The sequence below is a fragment of the Chamaea fasciata genome, unplaced genomic scaffold (genome assembly GCF_029207755.1).
Source record: "Chamaea fasciata isolate MVZ Bird 193981 ecotype frontalis unplaced genomic scaffold, bChaFas1.0.hap1 SCAF_5, whole genome shotgun sequence".
Lineage (NCBI taxonomy): Eukaryota > Metazoa > Chordata > Aves > Passeriformes > Sylviidae > Chamaea > Chamaea fasciata.
In genome coordinates this window covers 65,608,038-65,633,283 of record NW_027094090.1, presented here as the reverse complement: position 1 = coordinate 65,633,283, position 25,246 = coordinate 65,608,038, and the positions used below count along the sequence as shown (strand labels likewise).

Here is a 25,246-nt window from a genome sequence, read left to right as displayed (position 1 = left end):
ATCCTAGACACTGTACCACTGGCTGCCATTGAGAGCAGAAGCAGCTCTGCTCTGCACTGCTACTTGGGTCACAGCCAGACCTGGGGGTGGCCACTCCTGGCACGGACCAGATAGTGAGGGCTAGCTCGGGGAATTTCCCAAGCAACTGTGTCATCTCCACCTTATCCCTCTCCCTCCACAAGCCTTCTGATTAAGGCTTGATGCATTACTGAGGGATCTGTTGCTGTCACACACAACCAACCAGGCTCAGCACTAAATGGAGGAGATGAAATGCAATGGCTGTAATAGAAAGGTGCTCAAACTACTTGATCAAAGATCTCCCTCCTACCCTTTTATTCAGTGACTCTATTAACAGAATATAGGCAATATTGTCGAGGATTTCAACTCAGTCCTCTATTAGCTTATGAATAATTTAAAAATTGAGTCCTTCAGAAATGTGGCATTTGGTGCAATTCTTGTCTCAAATGACTTTCGAGAAACAATTTATCAGTCTTCTTATTATTAAAGTTTATTAAAATTTCAAAGAGTTGCACACTAAATGAAAAAAGCTTTTATGTCTAATTGCTGCAATTAATTTACAGTTATCAGTTTACTAGGAACTTAAGTTTGTACTGCAATCCTAATTTCCATTAATTGCTATACTTGTTCAGTTTTATATCCCTAAAAACCTAAGTTAGAATGGTACATTTTGGTACAAAACTCACACAGTTTACAGTTTTAAGCTTCAAGAGAAATAATCAAATCTTTCAGATAGCACATTCTCACCTTTTTTTTTGCAAAGGCACTCCTCAGGTAAGAATCACAGAATGCCGTCTGTGGAGTCCCTTGTGCCATTAAAGAAATTTCCAACTGCCCTGCCCTGGAAAAGCGAAGATTAAAGATACCCCAGGTGTAAAGGCGGCTTCTCCCCCATGGCTCCTTGCAAACATTGTGCAATCTTCTCTTTGGGTTTCGCAAGTCCACCACTCCTCCCACAATATCCCCTTTCCCTGTTTCCCCATTGGCTATGGGGCCTGGTGTCCAGTTCCTCTCTTCCCTATGGTCACCTGCCCCCTGCCCTGCCCCCTTTTGTACCACCCACGAATTTAAGACCCTATATAACAGAGGAAAAACAACATGGTCTTGCTCTCTGGCTCTGGATTCACCTTCAGCACACTGGAATAAACGCTCACTGGAAATTGCTTTGGGGCTGGGAGCCTTCTGCCTCTCTTGCTGAGCCAGCCGGTAACGTGTGGTTGTGTGAGCTTGATTGGTGCCGGAATACTTCTCAAGCAGTTTCTCTACGGAGAGGCTGACTGGGATTTAGAAAGGCTGTAACTGCACTCCAAAAAGACACACTGTTACAGCTGTCTCCCAAAAAAGCCACATACTGCAGGGAAATTATATTATAAAAGAAAAAAAAAAAACCAACCCCAAAAAAACCCAAAAAAAACAACCAACAAAAACCTGAAGATGGAAGCAAAGGTAAGGCTATATGGCAGTGACTGTAAATGTAAAATACATTAGAGAGATAATCCATTTGTTCAAACCCCAAGAATTACAAACCCTGGAACTTCTAGGGTAAAATTTAATGTAACAAGCAATCCAAAGAAAGCACAAGGAAATGAAGAGTCAAATGCCGAAACAATCTTAATTATGAGAAAATATCCTTTAAATCTCTAACTAGCTAGAAGTCACAACATTTGTTTGCCTAATATGTGATGATTGTGTATAGATATTAATACACTTGTGCATTTGAAGATGAATGATACCTTTCGACTTCATGGTGTGTAACTGAAAGTTCATGAGAAACCTGTCTCTGTTCTTCAGGGAAGACCAAAAAAGCACAAGCCCTTAAAAATTTCTTAATCATCTCCAAGTCCACAAATGCAGAACTATCTCAGTACAAACTGCATGGTTTTGCCTGGTTACAGTAACCACAGTAACACCCATGTAGCTGTTAAATAGCTCATCTTCTGGAAAAAAGAAGAGGATAAAGCATAAATTAGAAAGCAATATAGGTATCAGATACTTCAATGCATCACAGGAGCATCAGTGTCACCATATGGAGTCTGACAATTGGTCAGTGCAACAAGCACACCAGAGGCTACAGCTTTTGGCTCCAGACTGATATCTCTACATGTCCAGAGGGGGAAGAGTTAGAAGGACATTTCGAAATTAAGGCCTCTGTGACAGGAGCAGCTGCATAGAGATGTGAGGACATTCCTGAGCTGTCAGGACCGTGCCTCTCTGTCCTGCTGAGGAGAGGAAGACATGAGCAACTGGGCTGATGGACCAAGGGCACAGCTTGCAAGGAGCCAGACAGACCTGGCTCCACAGCAGAACTGTCCCGATGCAGTATCAAACCTTGTCTATCCAAGATGCAATGTTAAAATTGTTAAGCAGATCCTGAGACACATTAGGCCAACAGCACAGAAATGCCACCACAAACTTCGGAGAGGCCACCCAATAGAAACTGTCATTCTGCCAAGAGGTGGTAAGGAAGGGTGTTCATAGCTAGTACCAGGAATACCAGGTTTGTAGCCTGGAACAAGGCCTGTAAAGAAAGCTCAAACCCAACCCCCTGCTGTGCCATTAGCAGCTGTGCTTTCTCTGAATGACTCCAATAATTTGCTGGGTGCTCATGACAGAGATGTAATACTATTAATTAGAGGGGCTGGTTGTAGGTCTTTGTAGGCAAAACAGATGTTGTATGTTACATTCTCTGTGCACATTAGACTGAAAGAACACTGTATTATCCTCAAAGTTAAAGCACTACCTGAGTAAAATATTTACATGGTAAGAGATTACCTGACATCTGCTATTTCCTGGTACAGGAGTCAGATCATGTAATCTTAACTTGGATCTGTGGCCAATCCCGTTTTGCATTAATATGCCAAAGGCACACAGAGGCAGGAGTCTTGCTCTGCTGGGAATAAAAAGAAGCTGAGCTTCTCTCCCTCTCACAAAATATTGTTCATATTGGCCTAGTTTACTCACAAAACAAAACAATTTCAGTGAGCTGTTTCCCTGGAAAGATCTACATTTCTAAAAGGTTTCACTGGAATACCAACAACTCCTAGTTGAAGCACAGGCTCAGAGTTCTCAGCTTGTGCTGCCATGATATTTCTGCCTGAATGATGAAAAACTGAGATTCCTTTAAAAAGCCACAGGCTCTTTATGGTCCTGAGGAGAAAAAACTTAATACAGAGCTTTAACCACTGTCAGTTCTGCCCCACCACAGCATGTGTGAGACCAGCATCTGCAGAAAGCTCCCAAAGACTGTAAATTGCTCCTGCAGTGCTACCTGTTTCACCAGCATCCTGGTTGAAGGAACATATCGAAGCCTATAGTAGACATTTCACTTCTGGGTCTAGAACTAGCTTTCTTTTTAACTTTTTCTTTGTTCAAAAATTTCATTGTTAGGCTTACCCAGACAAGATTTTTTTTTCTTTGCCATTGTTAATGGATAACTCTGTCACCGTTGTTAAAAAGGCATACGTGGTATGAGTCAGCAAGTGACGGAAACACACATGGAGCAGCTGGAAATTTTCCTTGTTCCTTTCTGCCCATCTTCTGAAAAACCTGGTTTTGGTTAGCCAAATACTGGACAGTTTTACCCATACCTCTGAGGGTCCAGCCTGGCAGAGAAGTGGCTAAAATCAATTAGTGAGATGGCATGATCGAGTGTGTCTTAAAAATTCAAAAAGATTCTACTAGAGAAAGACAATAATACAAAAACAAAGGCAAAGCCAAACCCAGTATAGAGACAAGTCTCTTACTTGCTACAATACCTCGAAAAGCATGGAGTTTCTTTTTGACTCTTGGCCCAATGAGATGAACAACAGGCTTTGAGTTACATTCTTGGAGCCCAATCCATGCTTCTGTGCTGACGCTGAGCCAATTACAATGAGGAAATCACAGAACTTTCTAGTTAAACTTCCTAAAATGTCTAAAGGTAAACTGAAACTCTTTCCCTATTTGGAAGCACCTGCTGGGGGTGTGGGGTGCATTACCACAGTGGGGCTTCAGAGAAACAACCAGGCAGGCTGAGGCATAAGCTGTCCCAGGAAGACAGAGGTTCATTGCTCCACTTGCCGCCAAGGAAGAAGGCTCAGAGCTGCCAAGCAGTTAAGGCAGCAAGAGAAACTGGGAAGGAGAAAGGAGCTGAAACTGAGTGTCATTGGTGCTCACTGTCCATTTCAATTATAAATACTGCTTTAAAATGTAATTTATTGTTATATCTCTTAAATATAGTGAATTTTATAGACCCAGTCTTAGAGACAGCACTGTGACAGTGTCCAAAGGATGATTTTTAATCAAATGGAGGCTGTACACACATGCAGGGAGCATATTTAACAGATGTGCTAATGATGTCAGAATTATAAACTTAAATGCACTTTAGATCTGCATACCCATAAAGAGATGCCTGTACAGGCTTCTGGGCAACTCAGTTTAAAAGACATTTTAAAAGATCAATTTATGTCATTGCAGAGTTTTGTTATCCAATTACATAAAGTGTTAAATATCATAATTAAAACATTTTTGTCATTTATCTCATACAGATTTTTTTTTCTAAGTTTAACCACAACTCTTTTGACCTTATGATAATTCTCCTGGGAGTAATTACTCAATTTCCACAGCAGGAATTTGGACAGCATAAGAGCATGTAACCTCACCCTTGCTCCCTCCATCATAATGAAGATTTTGCCTAGAAACATACTGTAGAAGATATGTCGACAAAGGATGTTTGGACAACAGGCAGCTCTTCAAAGTGCTGTTTATTGTATAGAAGATGTTATAGCAGTCATGGGTTGTGGGTGACAGAGCCACACCTAAAGCTGCCAGCTACAATTGTAGGCAAGCCTGAAGCCACCATCAGTTCTGGCTACAATGCATTCTATAATTTTCTTTACTGAGCATCTCAATACATAAAAACCAATCAGCATCATACACAATACCTTTACTATTACCTCTGCCTATCATAACTATTATCATTGCCATATTATGTTACAGTTTAAGCTTAAAGGAGTTTTTCTGTTTTCTTGCAGTGGAAAATTCTTAGACCTTTTTTCTATTTAGGCAAACAAAAACATGTTTTTACCATGGTTATCTTTTGCTTTTCCTAAGACCTTGGTAAAAACATCTTTTTTGTTTGTGGTCAACATATCCTTTGCTCTAGCCATAAAACCTCCTTCCGACTCAACCTTTCTTTCTTAGTTGTCCAGTAAAAACTGGCTCAGCAATTCTTAATTTAGACATCTTTTATTCTTCTGTATCAAAACTTGCTTCCATCTTTGTTCTGCTCTCCGTTCCACATTCAAAGAGCCTTCTGCTAAGCATACATATCTGTGAAACTTTCCTGTCAAACTTTCATCTTTCCCAAAACCGTATTTTTTTCCCTTTGCATTATTTGAAATATGACACATAATCAATAACCTGAAACTGCATAAAACATTCTCATATGATAATTCTATTGATTTTTAAAAGAAATAATTAAACTAACTGTTAAGAACAAGTTAATCAATCCAGTATGACTCTTTTGTTTCTCCCTACTGAGGAAGACAAATCAATCAGGGTTATGAAACAGCATAACCAGTTTTCTGGAGATATTGCACCATTTTGACATCATACTGAATAGCCAGTTTACACCCCATTGTTCTCTCCTTGCTCTCCCAACCCCCTGGCACACATCCCTGCAGCTCCAAATCACAATTTTCTCCTGATTCTTCTCTTACTGCATTGTACTGGCCCAAAACTCTTCATCTCTATTCTCTTTACTATGCTACCTCAGTTTGCTACTTCCTACATGTGTTCCTGTGCAAAATAATGAATGCAATTTTAGGAAAGCCATACTGTATTTTTCCACACAGAGACAGAATGCCAAATTGTGGGAAATGTCAAATTTTGTTTGTCTTGGTTTGGGAAGACAGGTATCTGCCAGGTGATAAAAAAAAACAACTGCAGTTTCCTTTGGGATGGAGAGTGTAAACCCCCCCCCCTTCTTTTTTTTCTTTTTCAATTATAAATTACAATCAGAGGCTCTTTGGCAAAGATTTGGGAAATAGGAATAGCAGTTCTTTACTAGTATGTATTACAAAGCAAACAAACACAAAAACCCCCCACCAAACAACTACAGCATTAATAACAAAAGAAAACAGTACCAAGAACCTTGAGGGCTTTGTTTCACAAAACCCAGGGCAGTTTGGTTTCGGTGTCCCTGCAGAATCCTCAGAGCACCAAGCTGAAACAGTGGAAAAGTTCCGGGCTGGTAGCTGGGAAGGCAGGGTGTCCCGGCAGGCAGGGGCAGGATGTCCCGGCAGTGCAGGTGGTGCAGGGTCACACTGTAGCAAGAGGAGCAGCACCGAAGAAGCCGAAGGCGAAGCAGAAGCGGCCCGGCTCCCGCGGGTGGCAGAGAAAACTCGGGATTCAGGCCGAACCGGTGATAGTAGATTTCCCAGGACTGGATCCCTTTGGCCACAGTGAAACTCTTCCAGCCAGCAACAGCCGTTCCCTCTCTCCCCAAACGCGGAAAAAGAAAAGCACGCAGCTGCCTCAAGCTCTGTCTTTTACCTGCATTATCTCCCCCTTCCACCTCTGTCGACCTCTTTGTTTCAGTTAAGTACTCTCAAGTATGCAACACTTAGTCTCCTTGGTAACTTACGGGGAAAAAATTCTTTAGAGAAAGAAGGAACAAACCTAACCCCCAACATTGTTCCACTTTGATGACAGAAGCAAATCTGCAAATTGGTACCTCTGCTCACATTGTACTGAACAACAGGACTTTACTAGTTCTCTGCAAGGCAAAGCAGTCCCCTGGTAGAAGGTGAAGTGAGAAAGCCAAAAGCTGTAGCAACGCCCGGTTTAGATGGTGATGCTGCTACCTGTTTTCCAATAAGCATCTCCTGTGGAAAGGCCACTTAGGTAGGATTCAGGCATCACACACACCATGGCTAGCTCAGTAAAGAGGCTAGAAGGCCTTATGTACAGTAAGTTCCAGTGAAGGTTTATTCCAGCATGCCAAAGGGGATCAGGGACAAAAGACCTGGCCATGTGGTGTGCACAGGGTTAAAAAGGGGTCAGCGGCCAATGATCTGAGGGCACAGGGGTGGTACAAAGGGCAGGGCAAAGGGCATTGCCACATAGGGAAGATGGGGCCAGCCACCAGGGATACTACAACCAATGGGGAAACAGGGAAAGGAGAAACCACGAGAATTAGGGGCATAGGGGAGAACGAGACTGGGGTAGATTACAGAGTGTTGCAAGACACCATGGGGGAAGTATTTTCTTTCAGATTAGGTGGAAACTCTATGGTGTATTCTTCCAGGGGAAGGCCTTTGGGATTCCCCTGAGGAGTTCAAAGGACTCCACAAAAAGCCTCTCTGAGTTTCTCTAGAAGCAAAGCAGCTTCTCCATAGGGATGGCTGGCTCGTTTCCTCTCATACTGTTATGTCCTTAAGACCTGTGTCACATGAAATAAAATCTCTCCCCATGTGAACTTGTGCATACCTCAATTTCTCTTTCACTCCCCATGATCCCACCAACACCCTCATCAAGTAGCTGTCGAGCTGTGCCACCACTGAGAGCTGCTCCTGCACCCTAGTAGCTGGAGTGAGGAATCTCTTCTGTGGCAGAAGCAGACAGTCTGGCAGGATGGGATCAGTGACTGAGGAGATACACAATGGGTGTGTGCTGTGCCAGCACCCAGGGAACCAAGCTCTTTAGGGTTTCTTAAGGAAGGTCATGTAAATGTTCAAGGATTTGGGTTGTTTGCAAGGGACACAGCAGCATGTGTGTAGGTCACAGATTATTCATCTCTGCAACAAGTGCAAAAAAGCCTTCAAAAATTTAGAATGCAGATTTAATACCTTCTGTGAAATGCACCCTTTATGTGGAACAAGAGATTCAAACCAGCAGCAGTTTATGCTGAAAAAATGGCTGAACACGGTGGAAGAATTATAGGATATGCATGGCCTAAATCAGACAGAGCAGCCCTAGCAGATCCATTACTTTCCACTCAGCAGAGTCACAAACACTGCTTTACTAACATAAACATTCATCTGTAGCATTCCTAAGATATATTGGGGTTTACAAGTTGCAGAATTTTCATGAGAGGAGTAGGAATTAGTGCGTGCCTACATTTGACGATGTTATTTCAAGTCCAAGACAGGTCACACACAAATTATAAATCTCCTTGAAAAATAATGCTGTTTTTGGAGGTGTATATATCTATTCAACAGCATGCAACTTGATGGCCTAAGAAATGACTTCCTACGAATTGTTTTATTTTAAAAATAATTTGTATATATGCATTTTAAATGCTTATTTACACTAAGTACCATTTATTAACTCTGTTAGATGCATGGGAAGATGTACAGATCAACTCACACATGTATCTCTCAGATTAATGTTATTTTAAGCTGCTTATATAGTTCCAAAATCCCCAAGATTTGGCCCAGTTGATATGGCTTTAACAGGTGTAATTGGAAAAAATGTACTACAGATCAGAACTACTTTAAAAGTATTCATCAGGTCTGTGTTCATACTTAGGGGACCTCTCTTCTAACATTTTAAGCTGTAGCTACCACTGCAACACAGGAGTATTTAATAAGCACTGCCATCAGAGATTAACTGATTCTCTTAAATAGGTGAAACTTGATACACTAAACCCTATAAAAGCATTTATTTTTGTCATGTTTAAAAAATAAAATTATGGCATGCCTTGGCTGCTTTTCAGGTGCCAATATTCAAACCCCAGTGCATGCACCCAGCTCATGTTAAATGCAATGAGAGATGCAAGACACTGCCCACTTGGCCTTCACTAAGTGAAACACATAAAAAACCAAAAAGGGGGGGGAGGGGGGGAAGGAAAAAAAAAAAAAACGCAGATTTTGCTAGAGATTACACAGCAACAGAGCCAGAGGTCAAACTCCAAAACCCTGACCACCTTCCCCACATGCTTCTGGCTACATTCACTGTGGGGAATTAGGCCAAACTGGGGAAGAGGAAGTGATGTTGACAAGGAAGTAAAATTGATTAGGAAGCAGTGACACAGTTGGTCAAAAACAGACAATGTAGGAAGAGAAGAGAAAGAAAATTTATAGTAACAGATGAAGAGCACTGAAAGCTACCATAAGAAAGGAAGTAAGGTGATGCAAGAGCAAGTGTAAATAACAGGAGATGCTCTGATGAGAGGCATTTTTCAGACATATTAAATAGCTGTCTAAATATTTTCAGTAAATACACAGATACTGTGCTTGCGTCTAGTAGGTGTATTTACTATGGCATACAATGGCCTGGGTGGTAGGCTGATGTTCAGAGTAGAAAACTCTTCTCTTTACACCTCATCCAGCCTAGCCCCAGTAACATTTGCAGCTGCTTCAAAAATACTGTCAGAGCACTTGGAAAAACCAAAGTGTCAGCTCTTTTCATGCCCTCAGAGTTAAGAAAAGAAGAATTATTTTTAATTCCAATTAATTCAATATAAAATCTATGTAAAGACTTGACACTCACCATAGGGCAGACTCTTCAAAACCACACTGCTGAAGTTGCTGGCACTTATAAGCCCACAGCAGGCATAAGCCAGAAAGGTGCTGAGACTGTTCCAGAACTGGACACCTCACACATGGGTGACAAGCAACAGTTCACCACCGGAGTCCAGCATAATCAACACGGCCCTGCTTCCTAGGGTAGAGAGGAACTCAGAGTAGGAAAAAGGAATGGACCTTTGGGGCAAAAGGAAGGGAATGTGGAAGACAGCAATAATAGGTATGTCTAACCTTCTGAGCCTATTTGTACTTTTTGAAATTACCGAACGCTCCAATAAGCTGAAAGACAAGGTGTTTTTCCCTGCTACAGGCTTATTTTGCATATGCCTGAACAACACCTAAACACATCCTTATCCTTAAAATACTTAAAAGAATTCTCCATTGGCTTCAGATATAACCACTTCACCACCAAAGCCATCTTCCTGATTACGAGACTCTCTCCTTACATGGTTCTATAAAATTAAAGCTGACACATTCTTATCCCAAACCAGCATTTATAAAAGCCTCATTTTTAAAATCTGACTGTTGTGAAAATGCTGCTAAGGGGGAAAAAAGGGGGCCTTGGTCTCAGCTGTTGTACCCTATGCATCTGGTGGCACTGGCAAAATTCAAACTCCCCCAAGGGCCCCAGAACACATGGATCCACACAGCAGTGGGATGAATCCACTCCCACATCATAGAACAGTTCAACATCAGCACAAATCAGAAGAAAATTCCACACAGAAAAGGTTGCTTTGTTTTTTCATCCCTCAGTACCCAAACCTTTTTCATTCCACTGCCCAGTGCCAGTCTTGGAAACAGCCATCAACAGTTCATGCCTTTCATAACTTGACAACTACAGGCAGCTAAGGGATCTGCATCCCTGTGGGGTTGTGTCTCCCAAGGAGGATGAAAGAGGTAGAGAAGGGGCATCATGAGCTGTGGCCACAGATCTGCTCGATGTGGTAGATATCCTTGGGACAGTCAGTAGACAACACAAGAGGTGCGTCCTCTGTTATGACAACATCATCCTCAATGCGCACACCAATGCCACGAAACCTTTCTGGAGCACTCACATCATCCTCAGGGATATAAATGCCTGAAAGAAGAAAGGGAATTAAAACACAACACTCTCCAGAGAACCACCTTTCCCTCACTGGACCACCAGGAGAGCAGGGTTGGACTTTCAGCAACATAACGTGTTTGATCCTGAGAATTTTTAATATGGCAAGTTACTCTCTTTCCTCTCACTCATGGCTGTTTGGTGGGCAAAGAAAGTGTCCCTCTGTGCCTACAGACACCAGCACGTTAACAAAAACTTCCATAGTTGCACCTGGCCTTTTCACACTTCTTGCTCTCAGTGTTACATTTACAGTGATGACTTTAGCAATGTTCTGAATAGAGAGAGAGAAGAGGCAAGGACTAAATATAAATTTCCAGCTGACAACTCCAAATCTAGTGACAATGAGAAAGAAAGACTTCTCACAGTATGCCTAATTTGCAAAGCTAAGTTGTGAATCCCTGTAACTGCAGACGCAATGCTTGAGACACTACCAGTGACTGGTAGAAGTTCAGTGGCCAGGAACACAGAATGCAGCACAAGTGAATCGACCCTGATTTCTGCACTGCAGTTCACCTATGCTGCACAGCCTGAGCTCTACACTACTCTGCTTCCTTAGTTTACTCCCACTACGTGTTACCTTGGATATGTTTGGGAAGGAAATAGGGTTTTCTAATACTGTAATGACTTTGGGAGGGGAATAACTTAAGGCTTTCCAATACTGCTATAGTTTCCAGCTTCACCAGAAAGGATCTGAATGCTTTGGTCTGCAGGACCAGCTCATTATTGAAAGGCAATACTGTTACTCTCACTGTTGCATGTTTTTGCCCACCACTGAGTGCTTTTACCTGGTTCAATGGTTATGACCATGCCTGGCTGGAACGGGAGCGATCGGGATATATCTGGGGTATCATGAACATCCATACCCAAGTAATGGCCCACATGATGAGGGCAGTACTTTCGAACAGCCTAAGAGAAGACAGAGCAAGCGTCACAGAAGCAGTTAAACACAGCCTAACTTGTTCCAATAGAAAAGACAAGGGAGATAGAATAGTTATGTGCTTTACTAGCAGTCTTACTGCCATGCCTAGGTCACCAGGGCCTGCCTTCCATTTACTAGAACTGGATGGCCCTTAAAACCTGCCAGTACCAGGTGCCTATAATGAGCATATTGCAGATTGCCTTTCCCCTGCACTGGAAAGAACAGCCCAAACCCAACACCATCTCAGCATGTCAGGCAAGATGTCAATTTGCAAATCGCTGAGCTTTGCTGCCCCAACCCTTTCCATCCCTTAAACATCCAAGCCCTGCAAGACTTCCATCAGCAGACCTTCACAATTGACAGCAGCAGATACAGCTGCTCTGGGCTGTGAAAGTGGTCTCCTATGCACAAGAGAGTGAACATTCATTCAGTAGCTACAGCATGATTTTAATTCAGCTCTACAAGGCACAGACATGCCTTCCCCCGGCACCATCCTAATCTCCCTCCCTTCAAAGCAGGAATCAGCAAGAACTCCTCCCTGCTCCACACTCCTCATTCCCAGGGGACTGAGCTGCAAGATCTTCTCCCGCCTGGCTGTGCTTCCATCTGCCGGAAGGATCCAGCATGGCACCCTTTGCCCACAGGTGGTAGCCAGGGCTACCATGGCATCGGCACCTAAATCCGGCAGGAACCTGTCTGGCTGCCAAAAGCTGTAGCGCCTACACCTAGTTCTGCCATCTTTGCAGTATTGGCATCAGCAATCATGCAGCTCTGGAGTGAGAGTGACCGGATAAACTTCTGTACCTGCAAACCAATCCTATTTATCTGCAGGTTCAGCTCTAAGGCAGATCAGTTTCCTAGTCTTGCTCACCAGGTAGCTCTGTGAATCCCAGTACTGACACAGAATGGTGCAGAAGAGGCAGCAGGTGGAATGACTGAGAATATGGTGGCACTGCAGATTTATGCATTGTTAAACAGACCACAAAAGTATGAATGCAGTTAGCCCTGGACCCAGAATCTTATGTTAGTACCCATGTGCCTATAGTTCCCTTCAGACTGTGCTCTAAAACTGTTTCTGCACTGGCAAGTAGTGCAGAATGGGAATGAATCTCCAGAGTAAAACAGCAAGAGCCAAGGAACAAATATTCACACTATGTGCATAAAAGAATGGGGATTACTTCAGACTAAATTGTGCACCAGAAATAGTCAATCACATCTTGGAGTTTAGCCCTGTCTCAGAGAAATTCATTCCTGTGCTGAGACCAGCCCACAACATGAATTAAAGCACCATGTAGCAGCAATTAGAAACCACATTCCCAACCCAAATAACAGCCCTAAAACTACCCAAGGATAAAATAATCACGATTAATAGGTGTAAACTAGAGTAAACAGGGATAAACTAGAGTAAAAAAAATTGCAGTACCTTGAAGAAATGGCTGTCAGTGATGCTGCTCTCCAAGACACTCAAGTCTTTCAGTTTCTGTCCAATAAGGCTCAGCATGAGGCTGTAGATATTTTCCAGACTCATGCCAGGGGAGCAGAGGCTCAAGCAGGATTTCTGGATATCCAGGACAGCTTGATACAGTTCTGCTTGGGGTTTGGTGAACCTGAAGGTCATTGAGTAAAGGAATATCCCACAACTAAGTCTCTGTTTCCAAGAGAAAAGTCTCTGTTTCCCCACTATTCTGGGGACAGATTCAGATCAAGGATGCAGTAGGGGAAAACCAGAAAGCAAAGCAACTCTCTCATTGTATGAAAGGCCACACCAGCAAATTCACAACTGGCAGAGCTATGTACTGAAACTCCTGTTTTCTTACAGACAACTGGAGTCAGTCACAGCTGAATGTACAAAAGCCCCCTCTGCACATTAAGCATGCTGTAATAGCTGAAAATAGCAACTATCACACATATTCATGCAGTAATTAAGGAGGCAGTGGGGAATACAGCTGAACATTTACTTTATATAATTTGATTACTCTGAAGCACCACAGAATGGGACATGGTAAAACTATGACTAAACACACGCTCAATCCATCAATTACTTAAGAACTTATCTAAATTCTTTAAAAAAACTTATTGCAGCATACTTTCCATTGACAGGCCAGGTACGTGTGATGTCACTCACATAGCAGGAAAATTCACATCCACCATCTAGCAAGACCAGTTCACCATCCTGGAGAATAACGGGAAAGAATGCTTTGTGGGTCAGTCCAGCTATTAAATGATTTTTCTGTCTGAGAGCAGGAAGGGAGGTTATTCTTCTGTTTTCATAATGCAGCTGCAGAAACATGAATTCCAGAGTAATATCCCAGGTACTGCCATTTATAAATAGGTTATTCCAGTTGGATTGTTTCTCTGCAAGGTAGCCTCTGTTATGCTTATCTACTGTCTGAACTTTTAAGATTAAGATTTTGGAGTAAAAAAAGGCATTTGCCTTGAACTATTCTCCTCTCGAGACACGAGTCCTATTCGCACCTGGATTGCTTATGCCAGCAAATTATGCCTATGACTCCTTTCACTAGAAGTTCTCAGCTTTAGTGACTGAGACAGAGGGGGTTTGCACCAAAAACGCCATTTCTGAGCTCCCCACAGGATCACTAACAGCTACAAATTTACCCTTTGGTAGGATAGGAGGACTCAGCAAAATCACTCTGTATCACAAAATCTGACAGTGTATCACTGCTACAATGCCCTGGTGAATAGCTTGTACAACCTTCCCTTTCTCTTCTAGGACTTTCTTGACTGTTTCAACCTATTTTTCTAGATCTATCTGGTGATGAAGAAAAAATTTTTGGAGATGTGAATCTCCAATTCCCTTGAGCAAAACTGTTCCATATCAATGATTATACATCTCCCAAAAAGTCACAGAGAAGAAAGACAAAGGGCCAGGAACAAAACCACTGCCTTGCTTTCCCTCCTTAAAGGAGCTAACAACAAATAGAGCAGTAAGATGTTAAAAAAGTTTGGATTAAGTTCTCTCTATATTTACACTATATGTAGAGATTAATTCCACAAATTCATGACTGTGTCCGCAGACATGATGCAGATTGACAGGGCGTAATTGCAGCATGTTAAGGGAAAGAATAAAGCAGCAGAATTTTACTGCTTCCACTGCTAGCTGCTATCATTGTGTACAGTTAAGTGACACAGACACACAGCAGATAAACCTGCAGTGGGCAGACCTCACTATTCCACTGAATAGACAGGCCATTAACTATCCATTTAAATAGTACATTTTAACTTTTTCAGAATAGCTGATTGAATTCTTCAAGGCAAATCTGAAATTACAGCACCTGCCATCTTCCAAGCAATTAAACAAGCTAAGTAACAATTTATGACTAAGGAAATTCAGCCTGTGATTTGATTATCCAGTAAATGCCTTATGCTGTGCTTGTCCTCCTTCTTTAAAGCAGAGCCCTCTAACCAAAAGACTGAATGAAACACTCACATACATCCCAAATTAGACACTTTATTAGCTTATTAGAAACGAGATCTATAGGAAGCAGCACACAAAGGAAGAGTCAAGTTTATGGGTTTAACCTCCTACTTCTGGAAAAAAACAAGTGACAGTCATTCAACAGAACAACTTTAACAGAAGCAATTGGAGTTACAGCAGTGTGCCTGACCTTGGATGACAGAAAAACAAAGGAGGCCAAAAGCAGCCTGTAATATCTTTTGTATATTTGTCGCTGCAGATCATTTCAAGGTCTGCTAGCATGCAGCTTCAAGAAAAGACAATGAGAGTGAGAAAGTTTCATTCTGCATTAAGACAGAGTAAAACTATGCTCCTCTGAAAAATAAACAATGAGCAGAGCAGTGAGGGGATACTGCCCCTGAAAATACTTATTTGAATCTAAAGACCTATTGTCAGGAAAGCTGGAGAGGGTTCAATTCAATGAGAATCTTCAAAATAAGACAAAACACGTTACTTTTCCACCTCTTGACATTTAACGCTGATCCATTCCCTACTTGTTTCCCTTCCCTCCTTTGCTGGGCTACATGGAACCAAAATGCTTTTCAGCTTTACCCGAGCAGGAATGCACTTTGCCCTTTTATTGCAAAGCAAGGCCAAGGAACACAAGTGACAGCAGAAGATCCCCGCCGGTGTCTTTGCTCTACCTGCAACAGTGGCTCCCCTTTTTAGCGAGGCCCCCAGCACTGCAAGCTGCTGTGAGCATAGATGTGTTCACTAAATTATTTGCAATCTTGTTTGCAAGTCCTTGCACTGTTCAGAAAATACTGCAATGAGAGCTGAGAGGAAAAAAAGACATGTTGAATCTGCCACTGACAGTAAAATTAACCAGGGGAGGATTCTTTTCCCTTGCTCACTCAAAAAATATCTATTTAAGTTCTTTGATCTGTTCAGTCAAAATAAGCACCAGCTGGGGAATATATATTTGTGTCACAGCACTGCATTTCAAGTTACCAGACAGCACAAGGATTACCTTGATGAGCTGATTATTCTTCACATAGTGCAAAGTGTTAGATCTGTTGCCACCAGCAACAACAGGGGGGTATGCCAAGATGTCAGCACCACGAGCCCGGCACTCAAATTCGAACTGGAGTAACAATATGGAGAAGAGGAAACCATTAGTGCTGATTCAAATGATTAACTGCCCTAGAACCATAATAATTCTTGTCCTATAACTGTTTTCTTAATTTGTACAACACAAAGTGAAACTGGAAAGTGAGTTGACCAAATGAAAGCAGTCTTAAATATTTTTCAAGAACTCTGGAGAAAAAAAAATACAGAACCATCCACTTTTTCAGGAGTTTTTCAAGGCTTTACTGGGTCCCAAGGAAGCTCTTTCTGGTACAAGCGGTTCAATGCTGTTTCAAACATTCACTACATTATCATACATCCAGATGAGGATTTGTTCTTATATAAACTAACGCTCTTATTTGCCATACGACTTTGTGAATTTTCAAAAATCCTATATGTCAGCATGGCAACAATCATGGTTTGTTTCTGTCTTTTAAAATTGCACAGTACCAGCATATTTACAGCAGTATCTATTTTTCATAACTGTTGAACTAAGAAGGTTTGAAAGCATGCCCTTCCTTGATGTCTGAGGGGAAAGAAGAAAAAGGCACCATAAGCCTCAAGATCCTTACATTTCTTGAATGATGAAGCTGATGAAAGCATGGAAATTAATAAATTTACATCTATAAAGACCCTCAACATATTAATAGCATGTGCTTTCTAAGGTTACCGGAGTCCCATGGGACAGAACACTCCAGGATGCCTACATGGAGCAAAGGTTTTAAGATCCTGGTCTGGACTGAAAAACTGATCTGTAAAATACACTTTAATTAAAGTAGTTTTTTCAACTCAATGCTGCCAGTGCCATATCAGCACAGGCCCATCCATGTTGTAACAGAGGGTCAAATCCAGCTGATGTTTCTTGAACAGGCATCTCACTGCAATTTCTTACAAAGTTCCTTACCAAATGTGCAGGCCAATTAGTCCTTATTTTGTAACTGAGAGGCATTTAAACTGCTTCAAGATGGCTGTGGTAATCTGATAGAGTAAGAGGCTAGAGGCAAGAGAAGCAGCCTTTACAAACAGGTGTTATAACTACCTAAATTTTGTACAACAGACCTGTATGATGGAATAAGGTAATAACTTTACCTCCAATTGTTTAGCAGGTTTTGCATTTCAACATAGCACAAAAAGACATCAACAGAGAGAAACTTAGACAAATGCTACACTCCTTAAATAAGGGTACACAAGTACAGCTGAAGAATTCCTCACACTGACTCTTCTGCATGTCCAAGGAACCACAAGAGTTGGGTGAATAAATGTGCTACAGTGGGAGACAGGTGATACAGATCTGACATTTCTGGTTTCCTGGAAGGATAAACAACATCCAGCCCTTCTATCTCACATCCAGCTACAAAGTACCCACCTTTGCATACAGAAAGGCTTCATCCACAGGGGATTTACTGGCAAATATCGTCTCTGTGAAAGCCTATGAAAAAGAAGGGACTTTCAGTTAGCAAAGAAGCCTGAACTGGTTTTTTTCCGCCTGTGGTCTCTTGAGGAAGGCCCAAAATCAGCTGGCCCAGAACCAGACAGTTTCACCAACTTCTTTGGTGAAAGTGCTGTCAAGACTAGAATCATAGAAGATCTATACCCTAGAAACAGTATTAAGGAGATGATTTAGGGGACGACTGACTCTAGTATTAAAAAAAAAAAAAGAAAAGAAAAAGGATTAGATGATTGAGGCTGCTCCCATGGTTTGACATTTTAGCAGTTGTCTCACCTGTGGATTCCCTCAGGTATAACAGGATTGCCTTATGCAGCTTTTCCTTCAGAGAAGGACAACCTGTGCCTCTCTTGTCTACATGGCTATCTATTTTAATAATATTTATGAAAACATAACTGCCTTTGAGGTACCTGTCAGATCTGTTCAAAAGTGGCCAATGAGTTCAAAAGGTATTTGAGGGTAAAGGGGAAATGGAGACACATACATAGGAAACTTCTTCTTAAAAATCCTGTTTCCTCAAAATAAACAGAATAGATGGGAAAGAAAATTATTTTGGAAAGCAGAAGCAGAGAAGAAGCTGGGAAGACAGTGAAAAGGCTAGCCTTTGCTTTTAAACAAAGTCTAAGAGCTGCTGGCTTTTCTTCACTGGAGTTATGCTAATTGAGAGAATCTAGTAGTCCAAGCTGTCTTCCTGTTTCTCCTTGCCCTGTGGAATGAGCCAAGCCTCAGGCAGTGGTTGAGACAGAGCAGTTCAGTAACAGATTAGACCAAAGCTCTCCTTCCAACTCATGTCACCTCCTCAAGGGAATGCACTGGTTCATTAGGAGAGCACACAACCCTATTACCTCTGCTGTCACCCGGCCAGCTATCTTCATCCTCTCAATCTCTGCTGCAGATTTGATCAGACGAAGGTTTTGCACGAGATGTCGAATGCCCTGGATGGGGTTTTTGCTCCGAGCTTTTACCTCAGCCAGGGCCTGCATGTAGTTAGAGTGCAGCTCTGCATGCACTGGTTTTCTCAAATCGTACCAAACCATGTTTGATTCACCTGGAATACAAAACAAAAGTTGACACAGACTAAAATAAATGCAGACATGTCCTCCCCATACTAAATTAACTCACTCCTCTTAAACCAGATCTGTTGCTGTATTTGAGAAAAATAATTTTCTCTGTATCTACGTTGACAGACTATATAGACACTTCCACTGTCACAGAATACCAGCAATCTCTTCTAAGTTTGGAAGATTACCAATTCATGGCATACTGATTTGACAAATCTCCCCTTCTGGGCAAATAATGGGGTTTACAACCATCACTGAATATATGCATCTGGCTCAGATCCATTCAGAATTCTCGTGTCAAAGTTGCACTTGTGTAAGCTAAGCAGCCATCACATCACAGCTGCACCTTCTGAATCTTCTCCCATTCAGCCTGTGATGGAAAGCAATTTACCTTTTTGCATGGAATCAAGATCTCTATCAACAACACCTAAGGACACTTTGGGAAACAACTGCTCATTTCAGCCATTCAAAGAAAATGAGCTTACTGAGAACAAACACATTTACTCACAGTGGAGGTTTATTCAGAACATCAGTTAGCACCAACATTCTTCTCACTAGAACATTTTAAGTATTAATGAGTAGAAAGGCCATGGTGAGTCACTGCTGAAGTCCACCCAGGCCCTCCTTTGGTGACAGTAATCATTAGCAGGTGCTTACAAAAAGTATCTAAGAAACTGGGCATTCATTAAAGAGCATTGCCCTTAGCTGATTTACTGTTTTTCATGGACCTCTCCCCCACAGAATTACAAACTTTTAACTCCCTTTTAATTTTGATATTCCAAACTTCCAAGAATGATCTACAACTTAAGGGGTGCCAAACCCTGGATGGAATAATTTAATTCAGTGTTCCCTTTGTTTTTAAATTAAGAAAACCAGCAATTAATCAATCATAGTCATCCTCTGTGCTTCCCCAACCATATACAGCACATACCTTGCCTTGTTTTCTCTTTTTCAAGCTGAGTAGGTTTGTTCAGCATGTATCTCACACATATTTCATGCTTTCTTTGATCATCCTTTGCCCTGTGACTTATCTATTTTCAAGACATCCTTTTTTGAAATAAAATAATTAAATACCAAGATGGTATTTAATACTCCAGAATTCTCTCCTTCTAGTTGTGTGACCCCTCTGAAGTCACACTTGCCTTTATTATATTGTCATGAACCTTCTTCAGCTTTGTTTTATAATGCATTCAAATTCCCCCTAGATTATAAGCATTGAAGCTACATGGTGATGTGAGATGCAGAAGAATATTTCTAAAGGACAGCAATGTTTGTATTTTAGGAGCAAGTCATCATCTAGCTAAATGTGAGTAGACTAACAAGCTCCCTGTGAGGGTCATTTTTCAAGTCTACTATGAATAAAAAGCTTTCAAGTTTCCTATACGTCATCTGGTTCTGGCTCTGTCAGCAAACAGAAATGACCAAAACAGGACCACGGCCTTGCTAATCATGTTCCTTAATATTTCACAGATATACAGACTGGCATTCACAAGGATTCACAAGAAAGTAATAAATTTTCAAAACTACATATCCATTGGTAGCCCTCAAAGAGCTAACACAAACTTCCAATAGCCTTTGCCACAGCCATACTCCCTGCTCCTCCCTAAGTTCATTTTAGTCTCAAAGTGATGTCACAGACCACCTCCCAAACAGGTACCATTCCGACTCTGCAGACCACATCTCATCTCATCTCATCTCATCTCATCTCATCTCATCTCATCTCATCCCCTATTTTTTATTACCTTTCAGCTTGGCCACCAAGTGCCGGAATTCCTCAATGGTGTAAGCTTCATCTACTCCTGTAAGAGCAATTGCCCCATCTGGGCCTGATCTGGGCCCATCCCACAGCTCTCGATTTGGATCTCTCCGGGGCACAAAAAGTATGGATTTGTGAGATGGCAGTGCTTTGCCAGGAATGCTCTGCAGCACCAGGATGCTGTCAGGCTCCTGAAACCCACAGAGGTACAGGAAATTAGTGTCCTGGTGGAAAATATAGGGAATGTCATTGCTCATGTAGTATGTGGGGTTGGACAGCAGAATCACTGTGTGGTCCAAACCATCCCAGCCTTGGGCTTCCTTCTGGATTAACACCATCAGTTTGTGTCGGCGAAGAGCATATTCGACCTGTGACAGTCCTGGGGTTACCTCTCCTGTGAATACAAAACAAATCAGAAGGAGAAATTCAAGGCACTAAGGATATTTTACTAGTCACATGCCTGATTCCTGTCTACTCCCTGACGCCTTTCATGTGCATGGCTCCTTTGTAATTCCTCACAAGCCTTTCCCTTGCTCCTCTTCAGCTTCCATCCCTTCAGCACATCTCATTCAGGCTGCTTCTCCATCATGCTACAACAGACATTGGTTTTAACCAATTGGATTCTGTGTCACATATTTCTGCGCAAAGGTATAAATCACAGAATCTGGTAGATTTAAACAAACGTCCAAATGTTTGCAGAGAATGTGGAAAAAAAAAAGGGGGAAGGGGCAAGGCAAACTGAACTTTGACTGCTAAAAACTGATGGGTTTTACAGCATAGACATTGAGCAGAATTTTGCCTCCTGAGGTTAAGCATTAATTGCCTCAGACAAAGATAGAATGTTTGTTCAAATACACACTAAGTCAACTCATAAAGTGACTATTTCTAAACCACAAGGGACAGATTGAGTGTCAGAGATTCAGGGAGATGAGGCAGAAGAACAGAGGTTACAGAGTCTAACCAGGTACTAGATTCCAGGCAAAAAAAAACCATGGACGGCAGGCTGCCATCAGACTCCTGTTAAGGGAAGGGATCTTCTCCAGAGCATATGTAGTTTTTCTCAATATTTAACAATTCAAATTTTTTTAAAGTTAATACTGTATTTCTAATAACACTAAGCAAATGATCTCTCAGATGAAGGTACTCTTTCAGCTGCTCCAGTCCCAAAAGACATGAAGTACAGCAATCAAGATACTCACCAAAACAGAACTGAAGTTCAAAGGACAACCACCAACAGCTGAAGTATGTATTTTTAAAATTGTGAGACTCCCTAATTATGATCTAAATTAATATAAGATCCTTAATCAGTACTTTGGCTAATACCCTGCTTTAACATAGATTGAATTTTGATATTGTTTGTTAACATTCCACCTTCATAATCTTTTCTTCCTTTTTCACATATTACACAGTGACCATTTCAGAACAAAAATTGATGCTTGACTTGTACTGCAAATGGATTCCTGCATGAGGGCAGTGGGAGAAGGAAGTTCTATTTGCATTAATTGTTACACCTTTTCGATTATATCCTCAATACTTACTAGATGTAAAAGTCTTTAAAAAGAGCCAAACAAACCCAAAAAACCCACCACAGTTATTTTATTCCGTAAATGTAGAAATGACAGAGAACATAGAAACTGTTTAAATGCAATCTGGCCTCACATGTCATACTGCAAATTTCCTATGTTCCACCGCATTCCAGTCAGCTTTTTAACTGCCACAGTTCAGTGAATTTCAGAAGCTGCAATGGGGTCAAACATGGGGATCCCAGCTGTCTTCCAGGTGTGAGGCCTGGAAATTCTCTTTGCATTAAAGGCATTTGCTTTTTAAAACAATAATTGCAACAAAACAATGTCATACTATTTTAAGAAAACCATCTCTACTTTATTAAATGGAAAAATACTTTGGATAGCTAGAATTCAGTTCCAGTGCTTCGGCTGCACTTTCAGGAGTCAGCTTCATTTATTGTGAACTGTCAATGAGTGCCCTAAGCAACCTGATCTAATGCTGAATCTAGCCCAGCTTTGAGCACAGGGGGAACAGGTTAACTGTGTGAGGTTCCTTCTGACCTGAATTATTCTCAAATTAAATACAGAAGTGTATATATGTATATATACATACACATACATTCACCTGTTCTCCCTTTATACCCACCTATGGAAGAACACAAAAAGTTTTCCTGCACATATTCTTGAATATATTTTTGCTGCACTTTTTGTTTGTTTGTTTAGATTTAATTGTGTCCATCTTATGCCTACATGCTCATTTTCATGAATCTCAAAAAAATGCACAACCTCAGCTTCTATTACTACTGTCTAACTTCATAGTCACAAGTTTCTTTTTCTCCTTTTCCTCATATTGAATACTCCTCTGAGCAGCGCACATTCTTTAGACAAGGGGTGTCCATCTATCAATGTCCCTCCCCGTTCACGTTTGCCGAACTGCATGTTTGTTTTGTGACTCACAAGACATGGGATATGAACCATTCTGACAGTTCAGCTTGCACAAAAGACTCACTCTTAATAAAAACCGTATTTATTTGCAGGACAACAATCCCACAAAATGCCACTGCCACAAATGGTCTGCAGCAGCCAAGTAAACAACCCCGAGTATGTCATGAGAAAAAATAAAGAAGCCATGAAAGCTATCACATGTGAAGCCTATTTTTGGAATTAGTATTATCTCAGAAAAGGAAATTAGCTACTAAATATAATTACTGGCTAATGAAGGTAGTCATAAACAGCTGAACCCACAGACAACTCTATGATACAGCAACTCAATACACTCAGATAACCAGAGACAAGAAAATATCAATGACTGGCTCGTACAGGGCCCAAACCTCACCTGGTTTGAGCAGATGTGGGTGTGTAAAGGGGCTGGGCTGGCCCAAATATCGGTTTGGAATCTTCTTCTGCTGGGCAGGCTGGATGGAAAATCTTCGGAGAGCACATGACTTGCAAACTAGAGGAAAAGAAATGCACCATGTCGAGGTAAAAAAAAACCCAGAACTTTCCAGTTAGGAAACTGTGGAACTGTAGTCTAGTCGTCAGACTCTTAGCAGCATTCCTTCAGTTATGTGTCAAAAATATCCCTCCTTAACTTCTCCATTTGCTGTGCATCACACTATTTTATGAAACACTGTGCACACAACTCAAATAACAATCAAATATTCATGGAACAGATAGAAAGAAACAAACATATGCTAGACCTGACAATCCAGCAACAAAACCCAGGAAGCTCTGTTGGTCTGCACATCCCAATTCATACAACTGCTGTTTATGAGGCACTCAGCACTCTTCTTCCCTTGCTTCCCTCAAAACACCACAGGGCTGCAAGCACCACACCTGTATATTGGCTCTTCTTGGCTATGTCTTTAAAAAAATTCCCTAATCTGGAACAATCATAAAGTTTTCCAGGCCTTTCCAGTTGTTTTTGTTGTTTTTTTTTTTAACTTATAATGCCACAAAAAAAAACATCAAATAACACAGGTTTATTCAGGAATGTGATTTTCTTTTCCTGTCTGGAGGATACCCAAGAGTCCCTGTTTATGTGTTGACCTTCCATGGCAGCAGCATTAGCCAAACTCAATAGTTATGTATTCCACTTCCAAATTCACATACAACCAAAGCATGTGAGTTTCAAAGACAACTATAAGTATGCATCTGTGAGCTGGAAATGGGAACGATGAAACAAAATCTAAAATTAAAAATGAATTGTCAGAAACTTCAGAATTCTCAGTCAGCCTTTTGCAACTGAAGAACTGCTTGTGCCTGAATACAAATCATCCAGACCTGTAGGAAGGAGAGGTTAGTCAGAAGGTAAACATCTATTTGATGTTTTAGAAAGTGGTTGCTCTTTATGTTACTTACCATGTGCCTACTAGAAAACCAATTTGTGCTGCTACTGTTAGAACAAAAACTATTAACCCTTCACCAGCATAAGCAAGGATAACACAAGCAAAACATCTGCCTTTCAGGCAGCTGAGACTCCAAGGCCGACAGCAAAACATACAGACAATGGATTTGCTGTGGGAGCCATTATGATTAGCCTCCACTTCAAGATCATTTATGCATGACAACTAATAGTCATAACATGAAGCATTCACTACGTCACGCTTGCCTGGAGACCCGGGTGGTGAAATTTAACTGCAGGGTTTTTTGCAGTCTAATTTTCAAAACTGGCGTTTCTACTGTTTTTCTCCACATACAGAGTAAACAGGGCAGCTCCCAACGAAACGACACAGCGGACATTAAATAAAGTAACATCTTGAAGGCAGCGAGGAGCTTTCTACCGTTGTTAAATTATTCAAATTACTGCCTATTCTTCTTAGGATTCAGCCCTGACCAGGGCTGCCACTGCGCCGCCGGGGAGAGCCGCTTTCCCGCGACCCGAGAAGCGAAAGCGAGGCTGTGAGCGGCGATAGCCGGCTGTCGCTAACGGAGCCGCAGGCGGTGTCGGGGTGTGGGGGAGGAGGGGTGTCTGACCTGTGGCGCCGCGCCAGCCCTGGGCCGCCAGGACCAGCCCCTGCTGCGAGAGGCGCAACATGACCGGGCCACACGGCGCATGGCAGGGCCTCTCTGCGCCGCGGCGCCGCCCGCTGACGCCATCATCCCACGCTGCCCACCGCCAATGAGTGGCGCCGTGCCGGCTTAGGAGTCCCCTGAAGCCGCCTGCCTCGTCCGCAAGGAGGAACCCGCGGCACGGCGGGGGCTGGCGGCAAGAGCAACAGGGGAGCGGCGCTGCACAGGGAGGAGCGCAGCTGCTAGGCTACGGCAACCGCCTCTGAACGTCTGTCCTCGCCACGCCGCGGAGGCCCGAGGCCATGACTGCCGTGGGCGGGGTCGGGGCCTCGGAAAGGATAAGATGGGCGGGGCGGGCTGGAAGGTTCCACGAC

The 25,246-nt window shown here is 42.1% G+C and overlaps 1 protein-coding gene across 1 annotated transcript; it reads right to left on the bottom strand.

Moving 5' to 3' along the window:
* Positions 1 to 8,647: 8,647 nt before the first annotated feature.
* Positions 8,648 to 24,911, bottom strand: XPNPEP3 (X-prolyl aminopeptidase 3). Its single transcript, XM_066184198.1, has 10 exons — positions 24,837 to 24,911; positions 23,197 to 23,313; positions 20,342 to 20,749; positions 18,384 to 18,586; positions 17,458 to 17,520; positions 15,994 to 16,107; positions 13,636 to 13,721; positions 12,972 to 13,155; positions 11,415 to 11,535; positions 8,648 to 10,605 (listed from the first exon to the last, which is right to left on the bottom strand). The coding sequence occupies exons 1-10, from the start codon at positions 24,895 to 24,897 to the stop codon at positions 10,439 to 10,441; spliced, it is 1,524 nt and encodes a 507-aa protein (XP_066040295.1). The 5' UTR covers positions 24,898 to 24,911; the 3' UTR covers positions 8,648 to 10,438.
* Positions 24,912 to 25,246: the final 335 nt, after the last annotated feature.

What these genes read in the sequence shown, in the direction of transcription:
- XPNPEP3 (XM_066184198.1), bottom strand. Translation starts at nt 24,897, where the DNA reads ATGTTGCGCCTCTCGCAGCAGGGGCTGGTCCTGGCGGCCCAGGGCTGG. An exon ending in CCCACATCTGCTCAAACCAG is followed by an intron (nt 20,750 to 23,196) that starts GTGAGGTTTGGG and finishes TTGTATTCACAG; the next exon opens with GAGAGGTAACCCCAGGACTG. An exon ending in AAGCCTTTCTGTATGCAAAG is followed by an intron (nt 16,108 to 17,457) that starts GTGGGTACTTTG and finishes TTGTTACTCCAG; the next exon opens with TTCGAATTTGAGTGCCGGGC.